This window comes from Candoia aspera, chromosome 1 (genome assembly GCF_035149785.1).
Source record: "Candoia aspera isolate rCanAsp1 chromosome 1, rCanAsp1.hap2, whole genome shotgun sequence".
Taxonomy (NCBI): Eukaryota; Metazoa; Chordata; class Lepidosauria; order Squamata; family Boidae; genus Candoia; species Candoia aspera.
The window spans coordinates 151,413,840-151,439,652 of record NC_086153.1 but is presented as its reverse complement, the minus strand read 5'-3'; the positions used below and the strand labels follow the sequence as shown (position 1 = coordinate 151,439,652).

General features: G+C 39.6%; 1 protein-coding gene across 4 annotated transcripts in view; it reads left to right on the top strand.

Annotated features, from left to right (window-relative positions):
- Positions 1–25,813, top strand: part of GPCPD1 (glycerophosphocholine phosphodiesterase 1) — a 79,147-nt gene that overhangs the window by 29,374 nt on the left and 23,960 nt on the right. For 3 of the 4 annotated variants that reach the window (XM_063315925.1, XM_063315935.1, XM_063315944.1), the window contains exons 5-16: positions 5,152–5,227; positions 7,399–7,437; positions 10,382–10,505; positions 10,984–11,230; positions 12,530–12,692; positions 13,060–13,192; positions 14,229–14,283; positions 16,271–16,363; positions 17,022–17,099; positions 19,220–19,259; positions 20,322–20,383; positions 24,946–25,011. In XM_063315925.1, the coding sequence (XP_063171995.1) occupies positions 5,152–5,227; positions 7,399–7,437; positions 10,382–10,505; positions 10,984–11,230; positions 12,530–12,692; positions 13,060–13,192; positions 14,229–14,283; positions 16,271–16,363; positions 17,022–17,099; positions 19,220–19,259; positions 20,322–20,383; positions 24,946–25,011 (1,176 nt within the window). The remainder of the gene's footprint in view (positions 1–5,151; positions 5,228–7,398; positions 7,438–10,381; positions 10,506–10,983; positions 11,231–12,529; positions 12,693–13,059; positions 13,193–14,228; positions 14,284–16,270; positions 16,364–17,021; positions 17,100–19,219; positions 19,260–20,321; positions 20,384–24,945; positions 25,012–25,813) is intronic. The other variant, XM_063315953.1, reaches the window with a different exon arrangement.

Here is a 25,813-nt window from a genome sequence, read left to right as displayed (position 1 = left end):
TGGAGGGCTCTTTTCCAGTCATTAGGGGTCCAGATCCACCTGTCATCAGCGCATCATCCTGCCAGTAATGGGCAAGCCGAGAAAATTAACCAGTGGTTACAGCAGTATCTCAGGTGTTACACCACTTATCGGCAAGACAATTGGCCAGCCCTGCTGCCCATGGCAGAATTTACTTATAACAACTCTGTACAGTCATCTACCCAGATGTCCCCTTTCCATGCACTCTACGGGGTTAACCCTCAGGTGTTGCCCACCTCCTCCCAGCAGGGAACTGTCCCAGCCGCGGCTGATTTTCTTAAAGAGCAACAAGCCGCACAGGAGTTGTTAAAGGAGCAGCTGAACAGGGCAAAGGGTGCTTACAAGAGGGCGGCAGATGCTCACAGACAGGAGGGGCCAGCTATTGCGGTAGGAGACAAGGTGTGGCTCTCTACCAAATTTTTGATCTCTACCAGACCCTCCAAGAAGTTGGACTCTAAGTTTGTCGGCCCTTTCACTGTGGCTCAGCAGATAAATCCAGTGGCTTATCGTTTACAGCTCCCACCATCCATGAAAGTCCATCCAGTGTTTCACAGAGCCTTGCTAGCCAAAGACCCTCCCCCAAGTGCCTTGCGATCGCAACTGCCCCCCCCCCACCTCCAGTAATTGTGGAGGGAGAGTACGAAGTTGAGGAAATTCTGGACTCTAGGAGGAGGGGAAGGGGCATCCAATATTTCATACACTGGAAAGGGTACCCTGAGGAAGAGCGCACATGGGAGAATGCCAGAGATGTGCATGCACCAGCACTGGTTCATCGTTTTCATCAGCTTTTCCCTCACAAACCCAAGCCTCGCACTCTACCAGAGATTCCTCCTTCGGCTGAGCAGGCCGAAGAAGCCCAAGCAGAGGAGTTCGTGAGTGTGTATTTCTCCCCCCCCGCCTGAAGCCTTCACTCCAGTTACAGAGGAGGGGGAACCGCAGCCCTCCACCTCGGGCTTGCATTTCCCAGGGGGGAGGGGGGCTGACCTTTCTAACTCTCTAGATGTTTTCCAGCAGCAGCCACCTGGCCCAGAGGCATTATCTGACTTGGAGAGCAGCAGTGCTTCGTCCTTGGAGGAGTTTTCCTTTGAAGACTTTCCATCGTTGCCCAGTTCCCATGGGACTTTAGAAGCAGACGGCACATCTTATCAAGACTCTGGAGGGGAGGGGGCTGAAATGGAATGTGAATCTGGAGGGGAGGGTGATGTCATGAGTAAGGATGGCGAGCAGGGGGCTCCCATCCAGGCTGTCAAGCGCATGCGTAGCACTGAGGAATTGGTCAGCCATTCAAAGAGACACAGATCGGGACCGCCTTAACCCTTGGGGGTTATATGTCTGGGTTTTCCCACGCTTCTTCAGTTTGTTAGGATTCCTGTTAAGTACTAGCAATAAATATTAGAGACCAGTTCCTTGTCTCAGCGTGTTTCCTGGCTGTTAGGACAATCTGACGATAAGTGGGCTACTGGAACAAACCATACATGGAGGAGACAAAAGAACCTGGAATTGATAGAATGCTACTACAGTAGACCTAATGAGAGGGGATATATGAAACGTATGAGGGAACTATGGATGGACAGAAGACCCGCATCCACACTGAGAAACAGCTAGTTACCCAACACTTCAACATAGTGAAGAGGAAGCTGCTCTCACAACTTGAGATAGACCAACTACCCATTACATCCCAGACTCAAGAAGACCCGGAAGAACAACTGGAGGTGCAGCCAACACCTGAAGCTGGAACATCACTGCCACCCCCTCCATTACAGAGCACAGCAGCTGATATGAGGCAAAAGAGCATAGATAAACTAGCTACAGTCAACTGTCGAGACCTATTACCAAGGCTCATTGGAGAAATACCATCAGATAGTATGCTAGAAGATGCCAACAGAGCCCTCACAATAATCCCTACTACCACTGTAACTCAAACCAATGAACTAGTATATGCTATAGCTGTTGTGATCCTGGAGATGCTTGGCTACATGATCAAGAAGAACAGAAGTACATACCCCTCCCCCCAGAAAATGAGGTTGGAGGCTAAGATCAAGGCAACTCGGAGAGACGTTAGTCAGCTGGTGGAACTACAGAAGGTGTGGAGACCTAAGACCCCAACAAGGGAACAACACGATCCAACTACCGGCCAATAACATGCCTCCCCACAACATGGAAAGTCCTATCAGGCATTATAGCCACCAAGCTGTAGGACCATATAGGCCAGTACATGAGCACAGCTCAGAAGTGCATTGGGAACAACACCAGAGGCTCCAAAGACCAGTTGCTCATAAATAGAGCAGTTGCCCGAGACTCAAGGTCTAGACAGACCAATCTGAGCACAGCCGGGATTGACTATAGGAAAGCCTATGACTCAATGCCACATATATGGATCTGTGAATGCCTGGCACTATACAAAGTCAGGACACTCAGGACCTTCCTCAAAAACTCAGTGGGACTGTGGAAGACAACACTGGAAGCCAAGTCAAGGCAGCTCACACAAGTGGCCATCAAGTGCAGCATATGCCAAGGTGATGCACTGTCCCCACTGCTGTTCTGCATGGGCTTGAGCCCCCTCAGCCAGATTATCACAAGAACTGGATATGGATACAAGTTTAAGAGTGGAACTATCAGCCACCTCCTCTACATGGATGACATCAAGCTGTATGCTGAGAGTGAACAAGACATCGACTCACTGATCCACCTGACACGGATCTACAGTGAAGACATTGGGATGTCATTTGGACTGGAGAAGTGTGGCAGGATGCTAGAAAAGAGAGGGAAGGTAGTTAAGACTGATGGGGTGGAACTACCAGCAGGCCACATAGCAGACATACAGACCAGCTACAAGTACCTTGGTATCCCACAGACTCATGGGAACCACGATGAGGAAGCAAGGAAGACAGCAACATCCAAGTACCACCAAAGGATAAGATAGGTCCTGAAGAGCCAGCTCAATGGGAAGAACAAGATCCATGCCATCAACATGCATGCCCTGCCAGTCATCAAATACCCTGCCGGTATAGTGAGCTGGCCAAAGGAGGACGTGGAGGCTGCTGATGTGAAGACCAGAAGCTCCTCACAATGTATGGAGGCTTCCACCCCAAGTCCAACACCCAGAGACTACACCAGCTGGAAAGAGGGCGGGCAGGGTCTGGTGAGTGTCAAAGCCACTGTCCTGGATGAGACCCAGAGCATCCAGGAGTACATCTGTAAGATGGCACCTAAAGATGAGCTGCTGAGAGAATGCCTGAGAATGCAGATATGGAAGGAAGATCAAGCAGAGGAAGTGCCATGGCAAGACAAGACCCTGCATGGGATGTACCATCAACAGATAGCTGAGGTGGCTGATGTTGGGAAATCCTATCAGTGGCTGGAAAGGGCTGGACTAAAAGACAGCACTGAGACACTGATCATAGCAGCACAAGAACAGGCATTAAGCACCAGATCCATAGAAGCAGGGGTCTACCACACTAGACAGGACCCGAGGTGCAGACTGTGCAGAGAGGCCTCAGAGACAGTCCAACACATAGTGGCGGGGTGTAAGATGCAGGCAGGAACAGCATGCACTGAATGGCACAACCAAGTAGCTGGCATTGTGTACCAGAACATCTGCACAGTGTATGGGCTAGACCCTCCCAAGTCCAGATGGGAGATTCCATAGAAGGTTGTGGAGAATGACAGGGCTAAGATCCTGTGGGACTTCCAGATCTAGACAGACAGGCAGGTACTGGCCAATCAGCCAGACAGCGTGGTGGTAGACAAGGACCAGAAGACATCGGTGGTGATAGATGTAGCAGTGCAAATGACAGCAACATCAGGAAGAAGGAGTATGAAAAGCTGGAGAAGTACCAGGGCCTGAAGGAGAAATTAGAGAGGATGTGGAAAGTGAAGGCCAAAGTGGTCCCGGGGTGGTAGGGGCGCTCAGGGCTGTGACCCCCAACAGATCCCAGGAGCAACATCAGAGCTCTCTGTCCAAAAGAGTGCAGTGCTAGGAACAGCCAAGATACTGCGCAGAACCCTCAAACTCCCAGGGTTTGCTAGAGGACCCGAGGTTGAGGAAGACACATATACCACCCATAGGGGTGAGAAGGGAATCAAGTAGTAGGCTTGTGGCTACTTTCAATGGAATCTATTGTTAATTTTGGATACTTCAAACTAAAAAGTTGAACCAAGTTAATTTTCTTAAGGTTGATTTTTCTGTTGTATCTAGATAACTGCCAATTCTCTTACAGGAGTCCACACAGTGATAACAAAGTGTACATTCCATAGTCGCCCTTACTGCTTTGCAGCATCTTTTACATTCAGGAAAAAAAAATCACTTGTTCAATGCTGTAGTTCAGAGCTTTAAAAGGTCTTCTGGGAACAGAAGATTTCTTTCACATGTAGAAGGCATCCTTGTTTTTCCAGAATTGACTCAAGGATGAATATTCTGTATAATCTATGAGAAAGTATAGAAGATTCTGCCTTGTACTGCATAGGCTTGATACCCTTGAACTGATACAACTGAAGACTGTGGCAAGTTATACAGACTTGCATCCTAATTAATCGTAACAAAGGCAGCGATACCTGCATCATTTGTGATTTACTATAAAACCATCGTGCAACAGTAAACTTCATATGTATGACATATCCATACTTCATAATCATATTCCAGAAAGTGTGTTGTCCTAAACGGTGTTAATAGAATTATATCACTCCCAATCTAGAGTTGTCCGTTTTTATCAGTGTTTATAAGAAGCCCTCTTTATGTGATTTACAGTAGAATGGGATACGTGTGGATGGGATTGTACCCATTAGCCCTGCTTTAGATTTTCACATATTCAATCTAGCCTCTGAATAGAATTGAAATATGCAGATTCTATATAGAGATAAGGATGATATGGGGGGATATGGTAAAGGGCTACCATCACATTCTCCCCAACTCCATTCTTTGTTTGGAAATATAATACAGATTGAATTTTGATTTTACCACTGGTTAAGGTTATCATAGTAGCATCAGTGATTATAATAAACATGGTAGAAATTGAGGCTTTGTACTTCAAAGGATGTACAAGCAAATTTGGCTCATGAAAGAATGTAAATGGGATCGCAGATAAACATTAATTTAACGAAAATTATTGCAGACGTTTAACTTTTAAATTACAGACTATCGGTGGTCCATGCCAAGTCATAATTCACAAGTGGGAGACTCATCTACCAGCACGATCAATAACCCCTTTAGGTATGGGCATCAACTGCATCTGTTTGAAGCATATGCATAAGGTTACTAATGTTACAAAATGGTTTAATTGGATTGATAATATTTTGTAGGATTAACATTAATCATCTGCTGCAAAGAGATCCTCCATGTAGTACAATATGAGCACTGCTTTCACAAATTTTGCAAAAGTACTTTAAATGAACACTTAATGAACAGTATTCTACCTCCATTTTATCAGATGTCCACAATTTTTCATTGCCAAAATTTGTGATTGCACATCTGGGTTTTAAGGCATGACATGGTTGGATCTCAGCTCTCTTATCTCAAGCTTGAAGCAGGGAAAGGGTGTGGGGGATTATCCTAGCACAGGTGCATCATGATTTTGAGATTCCGTGCAATGAATCTTATTCTGCTCACAGAAAGGAAAGGAAATTGTGGACTCTGAAGTTTTTAAAGACACTGAAACGCTATTGATAATCCGATGGGAGGAGATGGGCGGGGATAAATTAGATAGATAAATAAATAAATAAAATTATGCTTGAGGTTGAAAGTCCATGCTGACATTTTCACAAATCGTGTGTGTGATAGAAACTGTAAATCGTTTATGGTAAGTTGACATTTGAATACTAGTTAAATTTTCTTAAAGAGAACATTGACCTCAGAAGCAAGACATTCTTTGTCTGCAATATTATGCTAAACATATTTATGAATAAAATGGGGTTTAACATAAGCATACTGTAAGCATAAATCATACCTTTCTGTTAATTTAGGAGAAATAGTGCAAATGAAAACCTGATATAAATTGGTCTGTTGCTTCCATTTAAAAGATGATTTTATGAAGTAGCTTGTTTTCAGTAAACATCAGAACCTGAAAATATTGTCACTGGCCTGTCCAGTCTACACTTCCAGTATTTTCTCATAATTGAAAGGCATTATTTCTATTTCAGTCTAAATACATTGCTCAAAAGTAATTTCCATTTATTATAAAATAAGGCTTCAAATTATTAAACCTAGGCTGATAGTCTTAGGCTACAGCTCTGTGCATGTTTACACAGGAGAAGTCAGACTGAACTCAGACCCTTCTGAGTAGGTATACATGGTATTCACTGCATATTTTATTTTCTGGCTTTCTGAATAAAAACTGTTAAGCCTGTCATAAGTTACTGTGGCTTATTGATTTTTTTTAATTAAATAATCAGGGATTTGTGTCCTTGAGTAATAAAAGTTTCTTTTTCTTTCTCTGATAGTCTAGATAAATAACTTTCAACTGCCTTTAAAGGTAAATTGGTAACTTACTATAATCAAAAATATTTTCTGGACTAAGTCTCTAGGTACCAGTGACTCTCAACACGCACACGTTTTAGAAAACTTGCTTGTGATTTTTTCCAGCTAGTATTAAAGTTTTTAATTTACCACTCTAATCTTGGAGAACAGTCAATGCCTACAGTTTAAGGTTATTGTATTATTGTTGATCGCACAGTCAGCCAGATGTTTAGTCTGGATTTGGCATTTCTGACCACCTGTCGAGTCGTTCCGGAGGAGGAGGAGGGCAGTGATGATTCCAAACAGAATTTTCTTCGTAGTAGTGGAAGAAATGTGTCGTCTTCTCACATATTGAGATGAATTATAAAAAATCATACTTGAAAATTTAAAGAGGGGTTGAATATAACCTTTAAGACATCAAAGTTCTGTTCTCAAAAACTTAAATGTAGTTCTGTTGAGTTCATTTTGTATTTAAAGATTTCATTATTTACATTTTTATAGCATGTGAAGACTAAACCATAAACATGTAGCAAATCAGATATTTTAGCTTCTTAGCTGATATCTTGTGATTCATTCCATCAGTAATGTATGACACATTGTCAAGACGATGACATACCGTTTTCAAAGTTTAGATAACTTGGCTGGAAAGAAATACATCCTACTAAGGATGTTTAAGATATACTTTAGCAGTAAACAAAGCTAAGCAGTATCTTTTAGGTTGCAATAAACTAATAAATAGTATTTTACGATTTAAATGTTCTACTTGTAGCTATTGAAAATACTGCTAAATTAGAGATGTCTAATCAGAAATAAGTCTGCCTAAGTCCAAAGGATTTACTCTTAGGCAAATGTGTAGGATTGCAGCCTAAATGAACAGTTTACAACCTGTGAATGTGAACTATTCTAATACTTTGTCCTTTTAATTCTAGATAATATTTCCATTGATGATGGATTCTTTGGAGTCTTTGGTAAGTGGTCAGTCACTGACTTTAAAATACTATGATGTAATATGTAAACATACTAGTATTAAGATGCTGTACTTGAAGTGAAAAATTGGTTTTAAATAATTAGAATGGTAGAAAAGTGGAACCTTAGACTCCAAAGCCCCTAGAGCTCCCTCAAAACGTTTTTATTTTCAGTGTGCCACAAAGAAAGGAGTAATTTATTGATTATTATGGCTGTAGAAAGCATTTGAAAGCCTGTTGACACAAACAAAGCTTCTCAAGCTTATGAAAGACTTGATGTGACTGCTTGGAAGACCTCCTGGTTGCTTCAATGAGTATGCACAGACACCTTCATTTCGACTGCAGTTGAAGCAGCTACGCACGCACGCACGCACACACATACTTCTAGACAACCAACAAAACCAGTCATCTTTTCAGCAAAAGTCCATTAGGAGTTACCAGAAATATAAAACAAATAGTTTATCCCTGATCAAATAGCTCAACTTTATATTCATTCTTTTTGCTCTTCACAATCTTGAGCTTTAAATCATTCCAATGGCATCACAGGATTTGATCTTTCATCAGTCTCTGGCATTCAAAAGGAGTCTTCAAAGCTTTCATCAGCCTACACTGTAAATCCCATAAAGAGGCATCATCCAGGATTTCTTGTCACAGCTGCTCCATGTCCAGATCCTTTTTTTTATTTGTCTTTTTATTCCTATTTTGGTAATCTCAATTTCGTTGTCTTCCATGCCTTCAAATCTTTAATGTCTTATCAGGTAAGAGTTGTTTTTTAAATTTTTTCTCATCATCTAACGGTTTAACCATTGAAATCTGTATCATTTCTGAGATATTAGTTATTAATATCTCAGCCCATTTTTTGAAGGATTCTTTAAGACAAGTAAAAGTTATAGCTGGCTTAGCCATTTTAACTCTTTTCTGCCTGGTCCTTTAGTTCCTTCTAGTGTCCATTTGCAGCCTTCATCAAGCCTCAGTTCCTAATATGGGTTTAGTTCGGTTTCAGTAGTTTCCTACGGGTATATTATTTAATTATATGCTTGTTTTTTCAAACATTACAGCAAAAATAACCAATATTCCAAATCTCTTTGGTCTCCCAGTCCATTTAAAATGTTCTTATATCAAAAACGTTTTTGCTTTTTGCCAATTGTATATATTGGCAAAATATATTAAGTGTATATATCTTTAAGTGTATTAAGTTTATATATTAAGTGTACATATTAATTGTATATATCTTAAGTCTCTGTTTAAATTTCCTTAAATCCAAAGAAGAAGGTAAAATTCAAGTGTCAAGTCAAGCTCACCATTTTTAAGGTCTCTAATATGCATAAAGTAGTTAAACTGAACATTTCCGACTGTGATTAGAAAACAAGTTCGGCTGGCTTCTTGCCCTTATTAAAGGCTGCACTGCTGCTGAAGCCTCGGGAGGCCACTGTTTTACTGTCCCCTCACACAGAGCTGCCATTCAGAGCACTCACAGGCGATCTCCCATTCTCTCCCTCTCTGGAGAGATTCCGAAGCGCCAGTCAACTTGCCAGTCCTTTGTCCTTCACAGCGGTCATCTCCACTGTTTGCAGAGACATCTTCAGTCCACCATAGCTCACCCAGAAGTTGGAAAACTTGCTGACAACCAAGAAAACCATTCTCAGCAGTTGCACTGATCCTTTCAAGTGTATCGCATGTAGCTTTATTGTGTCATTGATTTATGTTAATACTAATTAAAATAAATGAATCAAATTTAGTTTTCAACTTGATCCCACTCTGTTCGTTGCCCTGTCACCAGCTACTTTTTGGAATGCAGTCCCAGGCATGCTCCTCAGAAGCTATGTGGCTTAGAAATATTCCATTCCTAATGGATATAGTTTAGTTATAGCATGCTAAGAATTGGGGAGTATGCATAGAATTTTTGCTTAAGACTCACCGTTCTTATGCATTTGGTACAACGGAGTACAAATTCTTGATTCTTAATTTCTTAGTACCACATTGTTTATAGGAATAACTTAGATCCTACTTGCAGAATTTAGTTCCAATTACGTTAAAATATAGTTCAGAAGAATCCTTCCTACAGGTCAGTTAACAGTAGGAAGCCCTGCTGTAGGAGGAAAGACAGGCTCTGATATGATCTTCCTCTGCAGCAGCTCCTTCCACCTTCTGCAAAATGCATCCAGTTTAATTTAGAGTCAATACTAGGTACACTTCATCTATTTGCTGCTAGTGATACTGGGAGGGGTATGTGTTTGTACATGCTCTCTTTGCTCCACTTTGCATCTTTAACTTATTATACTGCTGACTATGGAGCAGTTTACAAGAAAAAACATAAATCAGTCCCCTTTGTACTGCATACGATTGATTTCGAAAATCCTAACTTGCAGTGTGCTGGTATTTCCTGCAACAGTTGCTAGAATTTGACCAACCCAGATCTATTTTGACTTGGATCCATGTTGACTAGTTTCAGCAGCAGCAATAAGCTTAGGATGGATTTTCCCTGTGGAAACAGATGCTAAAACAGAAGTTCCATATATACTCACTGATAAACCTCTCTGCGGATAAGCCGACCCACACATTTTTAACCAAAATAGCATGAAAAATGCGCCACCCGTGGATAAGCCAGCCCTCAAAATTTCCATTATGTTTTAATTTTCACAGTTGGCCTATCCTCAGGTGTTGCATTTTTTATGATATTTTGGTTAAAAATTTGAGTGTTAGCTTATCTTCAGATGGGCTTGTCTACAAGTATATAGAGATACTTTTAAAGAATATTAGTATCTTTACTTGTGGTTAAGCCCATCTGTGGATAAGCGGAACCCAATATTTTGGCTGTATTTTTTAACCTAAAACTCTTGGGTATATACGGTACCCAGATTACTACATTTAGATGGGTTTTAGTGACATTTCAGAGCGAGCAAGATGATTTTACAATGTGGTAACTATTGTATTGTTGTTTTGTCAGATGATGTGGAGAGTGTTGATTCCGGATGGCTGACATGTCAGACAGAAATAAGGCTACGGTTGCATTTCTCTGAAAAACCACCTGTATCAATAACGAAGAAAAAATTTAAAAAATCTAGGTTTAGGTATGGTCACTTTAATCCATTTATCATTTCTTAAATTGAATCTCTGTTTTTATAATATATTGGTTGTTATGTGCTTCTCTTTTGTATGGGCTTTAGAGTGTGAACTCTTTTAGAAGGGTAACAGAAAAATCAGTGCCAACATCACTTCTCAGTGCTCCCACAATTGAGGTTACAGTTCTGAAACTGTTTTCTCTCGAACCTCTGGAACAAGGTCTGTGCTGAGTATACTCACATTTCACTTTTTAGTAAATACTGACCAGAGTAGTCTTGGACTTCTTGTGAAGCATACTTGGATCATTCAAGAGCTTGTCTTTTTCAGCATCTTGTTTTCCATAGTAGCCAGTGAAACCCTTCTGGAAAAGCATCAAGCAGACCTAAGAGTAATAACTTTCCATGCTGGCCTTTGAGGGGCAGTGGGGCAGCTGATCAATCTCATATACAACATCAGACTTAGCTTTTTTTTTTTTTAATTGTTTAGAGTGAAACTCACCCTTGAAGGTTTGGAGGAAGAGGGTGAAGATGATGATGATGATGACAGACTTTCACCTATGCTTCATCATAAAATGGCAAATACGTTAGAGATTTCACTTATAAGTGATACTGAATTCAAGTCTCGACATTCTCAGCCCGAATGTGGATATGGTCTGCAGCCAGATCGGTGGACAGAATATTCCATACAGACCATGGAACCAGACAACCTTGAATTAATCTTTGACTTTTTTGAGGTAAAGAGTTGGCTATGTATGAAACTCGGCTCTTTTGCTTTGATGTCTAATGAATGTTGATGTTCAGACCTTTTTTAAAATGTGCCCTAAAAGAGAATGAGGTGTTTGTTAATGAATACTCATCTGAAACCAGACTAGAATTCTTATTTAAAGTTCTCATTTAATGTGTGTAGGAAGCCTGGTGCTTTTTAGATGTTATGGACTGGAAGGATCTGTCTGTCCCTATATGTTTTGGTAACACTGCCTCTGCTAGCAGTACATGATAAAATGTAGAACAAACCTCGAATTAATGCAGGAATAGGCAGCTTAGTAGCCTCCAGATATTTTGAACTATGATTTCCACAGTCACTTGCTGGTGATGCCTGAACAGAGCTAATGGGATCTGAAGACCAAAATGACCAAACAGCAATAGGTTATCTATAACTGGCCTCATCTCACTTAAAGTAGCATCCAGATGGAGCCACTGTAGAGTTATTTTAGTGAGAAATCTGTCTTGCCTTAAATATCAGCACCAGAGTTCATTAGCCCCTCCTAGAAGCCCCTCCTATTGTTCTACACAGATAACTTACAATACTGTCAAATATATAGAGTGTAGGCAGATCACCTACTTGTTGTTTATTCGCTTAGTCGCTTCCGACTCTTCGTGACTTCATGGACCAGCCCACGCCAGAGCTTCCTGTCGGACGTCAACACCCCCAGCTCCCCCAGGGACGAGTCCGTCACCTCTAGAATATCCTCCATCCACCTTGCCCTTGGTCGGCCCCTCTTCCTTTTGCCCTCCACTCTCCCTAGCATCAGCATCTTCTCCAGGGTGTCCTGTCTTCTCATTATGTGGCCAAAGTATTTCAGTTTTGCCTTTAATATCGTTCCCTCAAGTGAGCAGTCTGGCTTTATTTCCTGGAGGATGGACTGGTTTGATCTTCTTGCGGTCCAAGGCACTCTCAGAATTTTCCTCCAACACCACAGTTCCAAAGCATCGATCTTCCTTCTCTCAGCCTTCCTTATGGTCCAGCTCTCACAGCCATATGTTACTACGGGGAACACCATTGCTTTAACTATGCGGACCTACTACCTTACAGTATTCCAAGAAAGCTTATTGTGAAACTCTGAATCCAGCATGAGAGTTCAAAAATAGTGGCCAGATGAGTTCTTTGTAAATCGAACATAAAAATGGGTTTAATGAAACGAAATACCTTTCCAGTTTTGTTTTTAGGCCAAGCTGATATTAAGGGAAATGCTTCTTTCACTTTACATAAGCAAAACAATAACTTCAAATACCCAATAACTTTGTAATTTTAGGAAGACCTTAGTGAAACCGTTATCCAAGGAGATGAGCTTCCAGGCCATGTGGGCTCCGCTTGTCTGTTATCGTCCACCCTTGCAGAATCAGAAAAGAGCTCTGGTATTCTCACACTTCCCATTATGAACAGAATTTCACGGAAAACAATAGGAAAAGTTAGAGGTATGTTTAATTTCTAAAAAATTGTGGCAGTGCAAACATGAACTTTAGGCTAAATGCATTTCCCCCTACTTTATTTTTAAATCCTGATTCAGATTAGCACCTGGCAGAATTCTATGCATGCTGGAAGGGAGGGTTATAATCTAATGAATCCACCACAGCACCAAGAGGCAATTTTAGGGAAGGCAGGCATTGTATGGAATGAGAATGTTAAAGATCTGTTTAGTGATTGTCAGTATCACTGTAAGTATAACTTTCTGGTTCTGGGTTGGGAAGCTTGGTTGCTTTCCAGTGGACTTAAATGAAGTGTAACTTTAATTGTTAAAAATGAAGAATCGGAAAAACAATCACATTTATTCTCTTTCCATAGTGGACTATATAATAATTAAGCCAATTAATGGGTATTCCTGTGATATGGAAGCTTCATATGCCAAATACTGGAAACCAAGAGCAGGACTGGATGTTGGGCACAGGGGTGCTGGAAACTCTACAACCACAACTAAGTAAGCTCATGTGATTGAATTATAATTATAAATTCATACATTACAGCCTTCTGTGTGAAAAGTGGGGAGGTTGGATTCTTGGGTCCTAGACTGGGGTTATATTATGTTAACTCATATCAACAGATGACCATTATTTGTAAAATCACTTGTGATTTATCTCTGGAATGTGTGTTGTTTGGGTATGTGTTAGCATTCTATAGAATGTGCTTTCAGTGAATGTTGTTAAGTATTGTAGCACATTGCTTTCTTTATAGCCAATGTCCAAATTTGGGTACATTTACACATAATACTTAGCTTGCTTGCTTGCTTGCTTGGTTTATTTAAAAGTTTTATACAGCTACCCATTTCACCCAACTCTGTGTGGCTAGAGTTTCCCAGTATCTGCTATATGAAGAAATTGAACCTATGGATGTTTTAGCATCTGAGTATGAAATCTGCCACTGTATTATGGTTGCTGCTGCTTTAGATAGAAGTGTTCCATCAAAATCTTAAAGAAAATAAGGTTTTTTATTTCTTGGGTTTATATTGGTGGAGTTCAGGATTTTCAAAGAGACTAATTAATTGTATGAGGAGAAACAGAAGGGTCTAATGTGTTACTGCTGAGCATGGTCTGTGTGAAATAAAATCGCTTGTTCCCCTCTGTTATCTGAGGGGGAAAAGTCAAATTGCTATTGAGGCAAAAGCTAGAACTTCAACTCAACACTTTCTTAAGTTCTGTCCCCAAATATATACTCCTCAACTAACTTCATAAATTACAAATTCTGGAGTAAGTAACACTTATTTTACAGTTTATGAAGTATTTATTGTGGCAATATCAACTCTGTGTATGACTTTTGAATTACTGAATACAATTTTGTTTTTGGTTTTAATAATTTTTTTAATATAAAAAAGGAAAATTCTGTAGCACAAGATTTCATATTGACTTATATTGACAGGGGAAGCTGCAGCTTGAGATGAATCTTTACACACTGTAAGGCATATCTGTTTTATTTGTATATGCACTGACCTTGCTTATATGTGGGTCTTTTCTCTCCAGACTTGCTAAGCTTCGAGAAAATACTATTGCTTCTTTAAAGAGTGCTGCTAAACATGTATGTATACTACTTTATAAAAAAAAGCTACATTTCTTTTTGCATATTAACACATAGAAATTTCTGTTTTGGAACCAAATAAATGAACCACACTGGAAAAGAAATGGCTGGAATCCAACTAGTGTTTTTCTGCCACTGACAGGCTTCCAACAGGAAAATGAGAGGGAGAGCCATTCCCCCACTTCCTTTGTTCCCAAAATCTGCTGTTGATAGTCACCAATTATCTTGTGTTCAAGATAATAGCATGTGACTTTTCAAGGAAAGCATAGCAGGATACATCTTTTTATGCTAGCCTTTGAATGGCACACACAAATTAATACGTTTGTTTTTTATAAACATCGGTGCTCAGTCTTCCTTTGTATTTCTTACAACTACTGTCTCCCCTCCCTCTAAAAAGCAAAAGAAATTGTCAGTGGGGCATGTACACTGTTTAATTATACAATACCTATATAAAAGATAAAAGGTTGGGGGAAAGGCAGCATCTTATTTTTACATAACCTTATATTGTCTTAATTGTCTTACATTTTCTATGAAAAAATTATGTTGCTATCCTTGAGATTTTAACATATCAAACCCTTCAACCTGGTTTTAGTGATACCCCAAAATTTATCTTTGTAAAATGATAGTTGCTGTCTTGCGAATTTTCACAGTGGGAGATATTTCTTAAACGTTTTACAACCTAATAGCTACCTCAGAGTTCTAACTATATGGTGCAATCCCCTCCACACAGAAGGCGGAAGGAGGACTGAAAAAGCATAAAGAACTAAAAAGAAAACTCAGAAATTACAGCATTCTTTCCTAAATGTTGATCCTGATTGCTTCCTTAAAGAGTTATCTTATGCCAGTAAATTGTCAGCTGACACAATATATAAAATATAATAAATGGATAAGTATAGGTAAGCATGTTGGGACAACATTAAGAAAAATATTAAATATCAGAAATGATTTCATAACACATTTGGGGAAGCAGCAATATTATAATAAAAGTATTCATCAAAAAATTAAATATCTATTGTGTTCCTGATAATACGATCATTTCCTCTGGAAAACCATATTGATATGGCCAGCTCACCTGACATTCTCACTGAAGGAAGTTGAATCCATTTGCACCAGTTTCTTTAGCTCTTCTGTTGCTGAAAAACTTTTTAAGAGGTGGTGACCTTTTAGAATAGGTGCACATGAAATTGTGGGGAAAGAATGAATGAAAAGTTATTCTAGACCTAGAATAATTTTTTCATGCATTCTTTCTTCATTCATTCATGCTCACCTAAGAGGTCTCCCCGCACATTCTAAGTTGAAGGCAGGTTTAAAACCAAGTCCCCCTTTTTGGGAGAAATGGGCAGTGATAGAAATTAGATAGATAGATTTGTGAAGGAGGCACTGTAGATCCAGTTCAAAGTCAAGGAATTACTTTAGAATTCTTACCTGAATTATGTACACTATGGCTAAGGGAATTTTAGTGCATAGTAATAGGACAAGGGATCATGTATTCTATCAAGGGGGATAATGCTGAACACTGCTTGAGGTTTTTGTCCGTATAGGCTTCAGGTACCTAAAATGTTCCCCCACAGAATCTCAATAAGCTGATTTGTAATGTAAATTTCAGTAGAAAAGGAGGAGGAAATTTTTAATTTCATGAGGAATGAAATGAATTGTATGACATTTGTTGAATTAGATGTTAATTAATAAGAATAAAATCAATTTTATTTTTGTGTCCTGGACCTTCCTACTTCTTGGAGTGTGATTCTTGGCATTCCTCTCAAAGTATGCGTTCAGCCATCACACTGAGATAGGTAGGAAACAAAAAGTTCAAGATAGAGATTATAATTCCTGAATCTGATCTAGGAAATTTGGAGAAGGGTGAGATGAAAATGTTACAGGGTTAGAAAGTGTAGGAGAAAACTTTTCTATGCATTTTTTTTTCTCCTCAGCTTCTAAATTCTACATGGTTTATTCCCCTGCCCACCTTTCCCCACTTTTGACTTAGGGAGCAGCCTATGTGGAATTTGATGTACACCTTTCTCGAGATCATATCCCTATTATATATCATGATCTTACTTGCTGCATTGCAATGAAAAAGGTAAAAGTTGATTCATTTTACATGACTTAGTTAACATTTTGGGTGGCCAAGAAGCTAGCATTGGTGATAGTAATACAGTGCAATTAATGGCTTCTGTTTCAGAATATTTCACCTATTTTTTCCTTGTCTTGATACTTGATACTGAAGGTTAAAGTTACCATAAATCCTTAAGTTTAAAGCAGCCATTTATCTGAATGAATTTTATTATTGAAAAATCACAGGGAGTTTTTATCAGAGTAACATTTGACAAATGGGAAATCAGGAAAAATATGTGACTTTCTAGAAAGGGACATTGTCTTGCATGAGAGTATGCTATGTGTTCTCATTTTTTTATGCCATCTATATTCTAAATGCCATGAAGTTCCTAGTAAGGGGAACCTTTAATATTATCCTCAAAATATTACTTGAGTTTATTAGTTCAGGTTTTCTAACTTCCTTACTAATTAATACGTAATGAGATTCCTTTTTAGAAATTTGTATAAATAATTATTAAGAAAATGTAGAAATTGTAGAAAATGTTTCATTGATGTACAACACAATCTTCATCCGGGAGTAAATCCTATTAAATGAGGCCTACTCCCTAGCAGATAGCCTTAGAACAACTTTTAACATTCACTGACTTTTTAATCTAATTGTATTTTTCTCCCTTTCTATAAAGAAAAATGAAGCTGAGCCACTGGAATTATTTGAGATTGCAGTCAAGGAGCTTACATTTCCTCAGCTGAAGTTATTAAAGGTATTGTACTGACTGGTCCAAGAAGCATTTCTCAAAAACTATTTTCTCAACCAGTGTATATTTTATTTAAGAGTTCTGTCTGTCCAATATTGGACTTCAAGTACAGTAAAAATTTAACTTAACAAACCATTTGGGGAGGGGTGTCCTTTAATCCTGATTGAACATTAAATCCAAAAGTGTAAAAATGATGCCTGCTGCCACAGACATGCAGAAAAGTATACATCGGGCCTCCTGGTTCTTTCAAATCTACAGGACTGAGTGCAGTAGCTGCCAGTTAGTTAGTTAGTTAGTTGGTTAGTTAGATATTAACAGGACTGTTAACTATCAGACCCCTCCTGTCCCTTGCAGTGGGAACGATATGTGCCCTGAAGCAATACTTACTTGCAGCTTCCTGCAGCCAAAGGCACCGATCTTCCTTCTTTGCCATCTCCCAGCTCTGCCCTAGAAGCCAGAAGGGCACAAGATGAGCAGCCTGCCACTCTTTTCCTTCATCGAGTCCCCTGTGTTCCCACCAGTCTTCCCCTGGCCTGATTCTCCCAGCACCTTTCCTAAACTGATGAAAAAACTCAATGTTATAGACTTCAGCAGACTAGAACATTGAAGGAAGAGGTCTAAAGTGAAGCTGATCAAGCCCCTGTATGGGCCTACGTTCAGGCCCATTCTGTGGTAATAAGGAAAACAAAGTCTTGCTACGCTTCTTCCCTTACTGTATTAAGGAGTTGGACATTACTGCATCAGCTAACTCTGTTAATCTGGGATTCTTTTTGGCCTGTGAATTCTGAGGACATGGATGGAATACTCTGGTATGATGGTGCCCTTTACATCCCGGCTCCTTTGTAGGGCTGGATGAGCATGACAGCCTAGATCTGGGAAATTAAATCTCTCTTCATAAGAGGATTGTGTTGGCAATCTTGAATGAGGTAGTGGTTTGCCCTCTCCTTAAAGGATCCTCCCTGGATCCAGAGGTATTTAATAATCATTGCTCAACCTCCAATCTCCAACCTTCCCTTTTTTTGGTAATTCAGCTGCAGTTCACTTTAGAGAAAGCAGATTATCTGGACCCTTTTCAAGTCAAGGTTTAGGCCAGAGATTGGAACAGAAACAACTTCAGATTGGTTGCTCTAGTGGATTAACTTGATTGGGACTTTGATGGGGAGGTATACTCCTCTTGGTTCAAATTAACCTCTCCATGGCTCAACAGTGGTATCTACTGTATCTGGATTGCCTAGAATGGTTAGGGAGCCATTTGCAGGGGATCTGTTCCTACAGATATGAGGCTGGCCCAGTGGTCTCTCCCTTGTGAGGTGCCACAAAAGTCAGTTGTCTCACACCTGCTATTTCTTATCTTCATGAAGCTGCTGGGAGAGGTAATCTGGTTATTGGGGTGCAAAATCAGTAATATACTGATGATACTCGTCTTAATATTGCTACCTCAGGCCCTGCTAGGAATGCCGTTGAGGTCTGGAGGCTGTTGAGGTCTGGATGGCTTTTCCATCACGGTGTCTGAATTATAGAACAGCATCCTCTAGAGCTATCTAGTCAGCGTCAACTATTAGTGACCACATAGATTTTCTCCATGATGGTCTGTCCCTAAACTGGTTCTTCAGGTCTTCCAATGGTGCACTCATCGCCATTGAGTCCATCCCCCTTGCTGCTAGTTGTCCTGTTTCTTTCCACCTTTCCCAGCATTAGAGCCTTTTCCAGGGAGCTAGGTGTTGACATAATGTGTCTAAAGTATGATAATTTGAGCCTTAAGAATTAATAATCTCCTCTCCGATGGGAGGAGATGGGCGGGGACAAATTGGATGGATAAATAAATATTATTGTATTTTGATGTTTTAATATTCTGTTGTAAGCCACTGTGAGTTGTGAAGACTTGGCAGCATAGAAATTTGTTGAATACATTCCTGTTCATATGAGACTATAAATGTGAACAAACTTGTGATGCTCTGCAAAAGTTCAAATAGCAACAGGTTTTTATTTTCAGGTAGGCAGTTTATGACTATTTTTAGGCCAATATTTTACAGATACTGTTCAGAAAATAAGTGGAAGGCTTTTGAAAGATTTTGCCGCTTTTGATAAACAAAGGTTTCTAAAGTATTTATTCATTCAATTTGTAGTTGGCACATGTGACTGCATTGAAATCTAAAGATAGCCAAGGTATGTAGAAGTCTAAAATCTTGATAATACTTGCACAATACATGTTTATGAATTTATTAATTACCTTGCTGGTTAATATTTCAATAGCTAGTAGTGTGTTTAGGAGGAAGTAGATTTTATAATACAGCATTGTTAATATGCAAAATATATTTTTTATTTATGAGATTTCCCCCGCTTTTTAGTGATGTACTATCCCATTTCTTATCTTAATAAAACAACAGCTCACAGAATACTTTAGTTAGAGGAACATAGTTCTATAATTGACTTAGTAGTATCCCTTTGGAATCAGTTCTTCTGGTTAAGCTGAGCGATATACCTGTTATATTTTGACAATAAGTTGGCAATTCTGCTTTGGGCTACCGAAGAAGTACAATTACTCTATAGATATTTTTAGTCTATCTCCTGGTCTGGAAGTTTTTTTGAGGGGCATTTAAGATGGGTTTTATCAGAGATGCTTATTGATGTTTGAAACTTTTTTTATCATTCAGAAAAGTCAGGGAGGAAGACTAATAGGAGAAGACAATTTAGATGTGCTGTTATCACTAAAGTAGCCACTATTGCGTTTATCTTATTACAGCCCCCCCTCCCTCATGTAGCAAGATCATTGACATTCCTCAAGATGGGGCAATAAACTGCTGGCCTTAATAAATAGATAGGTAACCTGCCAGCCTCTCATTGATGGCTCCTGAAGCATCCTGAGATCTTGGCCCTGAAAATGCATGGCAGAATGTCAAATGTTGATGGTGTGAATTACAGGTTTAAAAAGACTGATGTAAGAGTAGGAATGGGAGTACATGGTCTCCTACTCCCCCCTTTAATCCACCAATCCAAAATGGGCCCCAATTTTTCAGTTGTGTCCCTCCCAGTGGCATCATGATCTCATTGGAAGGCTTGTGATCCATTAACAAGTTAGGCATATGAACTGTACCCTCCAGGCTGAAAAAATTGGACATCTCTACCTGAGGCTGTGTGAATTATCACTGATAATTGCATTAACTGTTGAAGTTGGGTGGCCTTTATTTAAGACTTTTCTTCAAAGCATTTTATATTGTTTCTCTACAGAGTCATTCAGAGAAGAAGAAAACGCACATTCTGAGATGCAGCCATTCCCTTCTCTACAATCAGTAAGTCAACATTCATTTTGTATGTTCTGGCATAAACTCTGAAGTAGAACACTTCAGAGTTGTTTATTCGTTCAGTCGCTTCTGACTCTTCGTGACTTCATGGACCAGCCCATGCCAGAGCTTCCTGTCGGTCGTCAACACCCCCAGCTCCCCCGGGGACAAGTCCGTCACCTCTAGAATATCATCCATCCACCTTGCCCTTGGTCGGCCCCTCTTCCTTTTGTCCTCCACTCTCCCTAGCATCAGCATCTTCTCCAGGGTGTCTTGTCTTCTCATTATGTGGCCAAAGTATTTCAGTTTTGCCTTGAATATCATTCCCTCAAGTGAGCAGTCTGGCTTTATTTCCTGGAGGATGGACCGGTTTGATCTTCTTGCAGTCCAAGGCACTCTCAGAATTTTCCTCCAACACCACAGTTCAAACGCATCGATCTTCCTTCTCTCAGCCTTCCTTATGGTCCAGCTCTCGCAGCCATATGTTACTACAGGGAACACCATTGCTTTAACTATGCGGACCTTTGTTGTCAGTGTGATGTCTCTGCTCTTAACTATTTTATCGAGATTTGTCATTGCTCTTCTCCCAAGGATTAAACGTCTTCTGATTTCCTGACTGCAGTCAGCATCTGCAGTAATCTTCGCACCTAGAAATACAAAGTCTTTCACTGCCTCTATGTTTTCTCCCTCTATTTGCCAGTTATCAATCAAGCTGGTTGCCATAATCTTGGTTTTTTGAGGTTTAGCTGCAAGCCAGCTTTTGCACTTTCTTCTTTCACCTTCATCATAAGGCTCCTCAGTTCCTCTTCACTTTCAGCCATCAAAGTGGTATCATCTGCATATCTGAGATTGTTAATGTTTCTTCCAGCGATTTTATCTCCAGCCTTGGATTCCTCAAGCCCAGCATGTCGCATGATGTGTTCTGCGTATAAGTTGAATAGGTAGGGTGAGAGTATACAACCCTGCCGTACTCCTTTCCCAATCTTAAACCAGTCCGTTGTTCCGTGGTCTGTTCTTACTGTTGCTACTTGGTCGTTATACAGATTCTTCAGGAGGCAGACAAGATGACTTGGTATCCCCATACCACTAAGAACTTGCCACAATTTGTTATGGTCCACACAGTCAAAGGCTTTAGAATAGTCAATAAAACAGAAATAGATGTTTTTCTGAAACTCCCTGACTTTTTCGATTATCCAGCGGCTATTAGCAATTTGGTCCCTAGTTCCTCTGCCTTTTCTAAACCCAGCTTGTACATCTGGCAATTCTCGCTCCTTGAATTGCTGAAGTCTACCTTGCAGGATCTTGAGCATTACCTTACTGGCATGTGAAATGAGTGCCACTGTCCGATAGTTTGAACATTCTTTAGTGTTTCCCTTTTTTGGTATGGGGATATAAGTTGATTTTTTCCAATCTGATGGCCATTCCTGTGTTTTCCAAATTTGCTGGCATATAGCATGCATTACCTTGACAGCATCATCTTGCAAGATTTTGAACAGTTCAGCTGGGATGCCGTCGTCTCCTGCTGCCTTGTTATTAGCAATGCTTCATAAGGCCCATTCAACCTCGCTCTTCAGGATGTCTGGCTCTAGCTCACTGACCACACCGTCAAAGCTATCCCCAATATTGTTTTCCTTCCTATACAGGTCTTCCGTATATTCTTGCCACCTTTCTTGATCTCTTCTTCTTCTGTTAGGTCCTTGCCATACCCATTTTTGCCTGGAATTTACCTCCGATGTTTCTAATTTTCTGGAAGAGGTCTCTTGTCCTTCCTATTCTATTGTCTTCTTCCACTTCCGCGCATTGCTTGTTTAAAAATAATTCCTTATCTCTTCTGGCTAAGCTCTGGAATTTTGCATTTAATTGGGCATATCTCCCCCTATCACTGTTGCCTTTTGCTTTCCTTCTTTCTTGGGCTACTTCTGGTGTCTCAGCAGACAGCCATTTTGCCTTCTTGGTTTTCTCTTTCTTTGGGATGTATTTTGTTGCCGCCTCCTGAACAATGTTGCGAACGTCTGTCCATAGTTCTTCCGGGACCCTATCTACTAAGTCCAGTCCCTTAAATCTGTTCTTCACCTCCACTGCATATTCCTTAGGAATATTAGTGAGCTCATATCTAGCTGATCTCTGGGTCTTCCCTAATCTCTTTAGTCTGATCCTAAATTGTGCAAGAAGAAGTTCATGATCTGAACTACAGTCAGCTCCAGGTCTTGTTTTTACCGACTGTATAGATGTCCGCCAGCTTTGGCTGCAAAGGATGTAGTCAATCTGATTTCGGTGTTGTCCATCTGGTGAAGTCCATGTATAAAGCCGTCTCTTAGGTTGTTGGAAGAGAGTGTTTGTTATGCAGAGTGAGTTGTCTCAGCAAAATTCTATCAGCCTATGTCCTGCTTCGTTTTGTTCTCCCAGGCCATGCTTACCTGTAATTCCAGGTGTCATCTGACTGCCCACCTTAGCATTCCAGTCTCCTGTGATGAAAATTACATCTGTTTTAGGCGTGTTGTCCAGTAGGTGCTGCAGATCCTCATAGAACCGCTCTACTTCAGCTTCTTCAGCATCTGTGGTTGGGGCATATATTTGGATCACTGTGATGTTAGATGGCTTGCCCTGAATTCAAATTGAGATCATTCTATCGTTTTTTGGATTGTATCCAAGCACTGCTTTAGCCACTTTACTATTAATTATGAAGGCTACTCCATTTCTTCTGTGGTCCTCTTGTCCTCAGTAGTAGATCTGGTGGTCATTTGATGTGAAGTGGCCCATTCCAGTCCATTTCAGTTCACTGACGCCCAGAATGTCTATCTTTAATCTTGACATCTCACCAATAACCACATCCAATTTGCCCTGGCTCATAGATCTTACATTCCAGGTTCCAATGGTGTGTTGATCCTTAGAACATCGGATTCGCCGTTCACCACCAGCACCGTTGGCCGCTAGCCGTCCTTTCGGCTTTGAGCTAGCTGCGTCATCACGTCTGGGGCTAGTTGAACTCATCCTTTGTTCCTCCCCAGTAGCATTTTGACCATCTTCCAACCTGGGAGTCTCAGCTTCTGATGGCATACCAACGTATCTCTGGTTGTACTGATCCATTTAGTTTTCACAGCAAGAATACTGGGGTGGGTTGCCATTACCTTCCCCAGGGATCGCATTTAGTCTGAGCTCTCTGTCATGACCTTCCCATCTTGGGTGGTCCTTCACGGCTTAGCTCATGGCATCACTGAGATGCTCAAGCTCCAGCACCACGACAAGGTAACGATCCTTTGCTGAAGGAAGTAGAACACTAAGGGTACTAAAATCTAAAGGAATAATCCCATGGTTTTTCAAAAATCTAAAATAATATCTGGACCTATCACAGATAAAGAGCAAGATGATGTAAATGATTTCAATTGTTTTTGTCACTTTATAAGTATTTTTTAAAGCTGTTGCTTAATCAGAGCTGCAGTTTTATGCTTCTAATATTTGTGGGTAAAACAGATTATAGCCAATGATTCCAATGGCTCTGTCTCATGGAACTCTGTTAGAATTTATTTTGGTCCAATTTGATATTATACATTTAAATCTGAATGTACTCAAAGCAAGAATAACCAAAATATATGTATCAAACTCAATTTTAAAAATTAGATCTAATCAATGAAAATAAATCAAGGACGGGTAGCAGATAAATACCAGACAAAACGTTAAGGTGCCTTTTGGAATAGGCTAGTATTTGAAGCCAAAGGGAATTCTTTAAGATAATGCCAAATAGATCTCCTGGATCAAGAATTGAATAAATGGAGCAGAGATGTAGAGAAGACTCCAGTGCATCAAGCTGATTAAAAAAGGCAGATTCAGGAAACTGATTTTTTTTTCGTTAGGTCAAATAACTGCATGCACATTTTTCTTTGAATTTCTATAACTAGAAGACCTTGAGAATTTTTTCTTTAATGACAGCTGATTACTGTAGGATAGGAAGTTAATATAGCAAATAGTGCATTCGCTGATAAAGTGAACCTAATAAGATTTTCATTTTTTAAGAATCAATTTTTTGCAACAAAGCATAAAAATTAAAAGCACAGACTTTAGGAGATTCAGTTTGGATATGGGTTAAACTTTCCTTCTTTCAGTCGTTGCACCTGTTTTTATGTGATGGTAGATCTCCTATGTAGCATTCATTTACAATGTAATAGGTGTCTTTGAGAATCTAATTAGTTCTCAAACTGCCATTTGTAGTTATTTGGAAGTCTTCAAAAGCAATTCCTGTAAGTTCTAAAAGACCGCCAAGATATTTTAAATCAGAAAAATCACTTCTAATTACAGTAAAGTCAATACAATTTTACTGACCAATTATGTAATGCAAAATTTACAAAATGTATATGTAAAATGATAATTTGTATGAATGTATATAAATTACATAGAGCCAGTTTGGTGTAATGGTTAAGGCATTAGGCTAGAAACCGAGGACCATGAGTTCTAGTCACAAAATTCAGAATTTGTCCATAGCAGCCAAAAGCCATTGAAGGAGGGTCTGTAAATCAAGGTTTTATACTTGGCCTGATCAGTAGTGCTTATATCACTGGAATTCGTTTTCTATTCAGGTACTAGAATTGATTCCTGAGGATGTTGGGTTTAATATAGAAATCAAATGGATCTGCCAGCAAAGGGTAAGAATCAATATTTTTAATATACAGTGTTTACATAAACCTTAGATTTTATCTACTTCCTTTAACCCAATGGTTATATTACAGAACAGTAGAGTTGGAAGTTTTCAGTGGTCATCTGTTACTAAAATGTATAGGACCATGAACTGGGCACCATAGGTGGATGCAGACATATATATGCTAGAGCTTCTAAATAATTTGGTGTGAGGAAGATTTCCTTCTAAGAAAGATTGTGGCCTAAGTAAAACATGGAGATATGCAATCTGCACGTGGTCCATGTAGAAATTCAGAATTGGCTGTTTCCATACTACACAACGTTTATATATAGAGAAAAAGAAATCTCTCAAAGATCCATCTGCTGCTTTGAGCTTAAATGGTAAAATAACAAATCTTCTATACTGTACTGTAAAACTTCAATGTATCAGACCTTTTGGTGGCAAGGGGTGTCTTTTAAACCCAATTTTTTTAAAAATAAAACTTTATTAAAGCATTTTCAAAATATACATAAAAACTAAAAAGATTAAAACAAAGAAGCCTACAAAGAAAAAGAAACAGAACTAAAAAGTTGTGAAAATACACAAAACAAACTACTAGAAAGTTATTTCCAACCTTCTGTAACAAAGATACACATAAATCAATATCAATCTCATACTCCAATTCATATTATAGTAAACATTATTTCTATAAAGCATTTAAATTCTCATTATTACATTCCCTTCTAAAACAAAATTACCTTCCCGATTAAAGAAAAACACATAAAACTCTTCAAACATAATTTGGAACCTAATACAGTAACAAACACTAT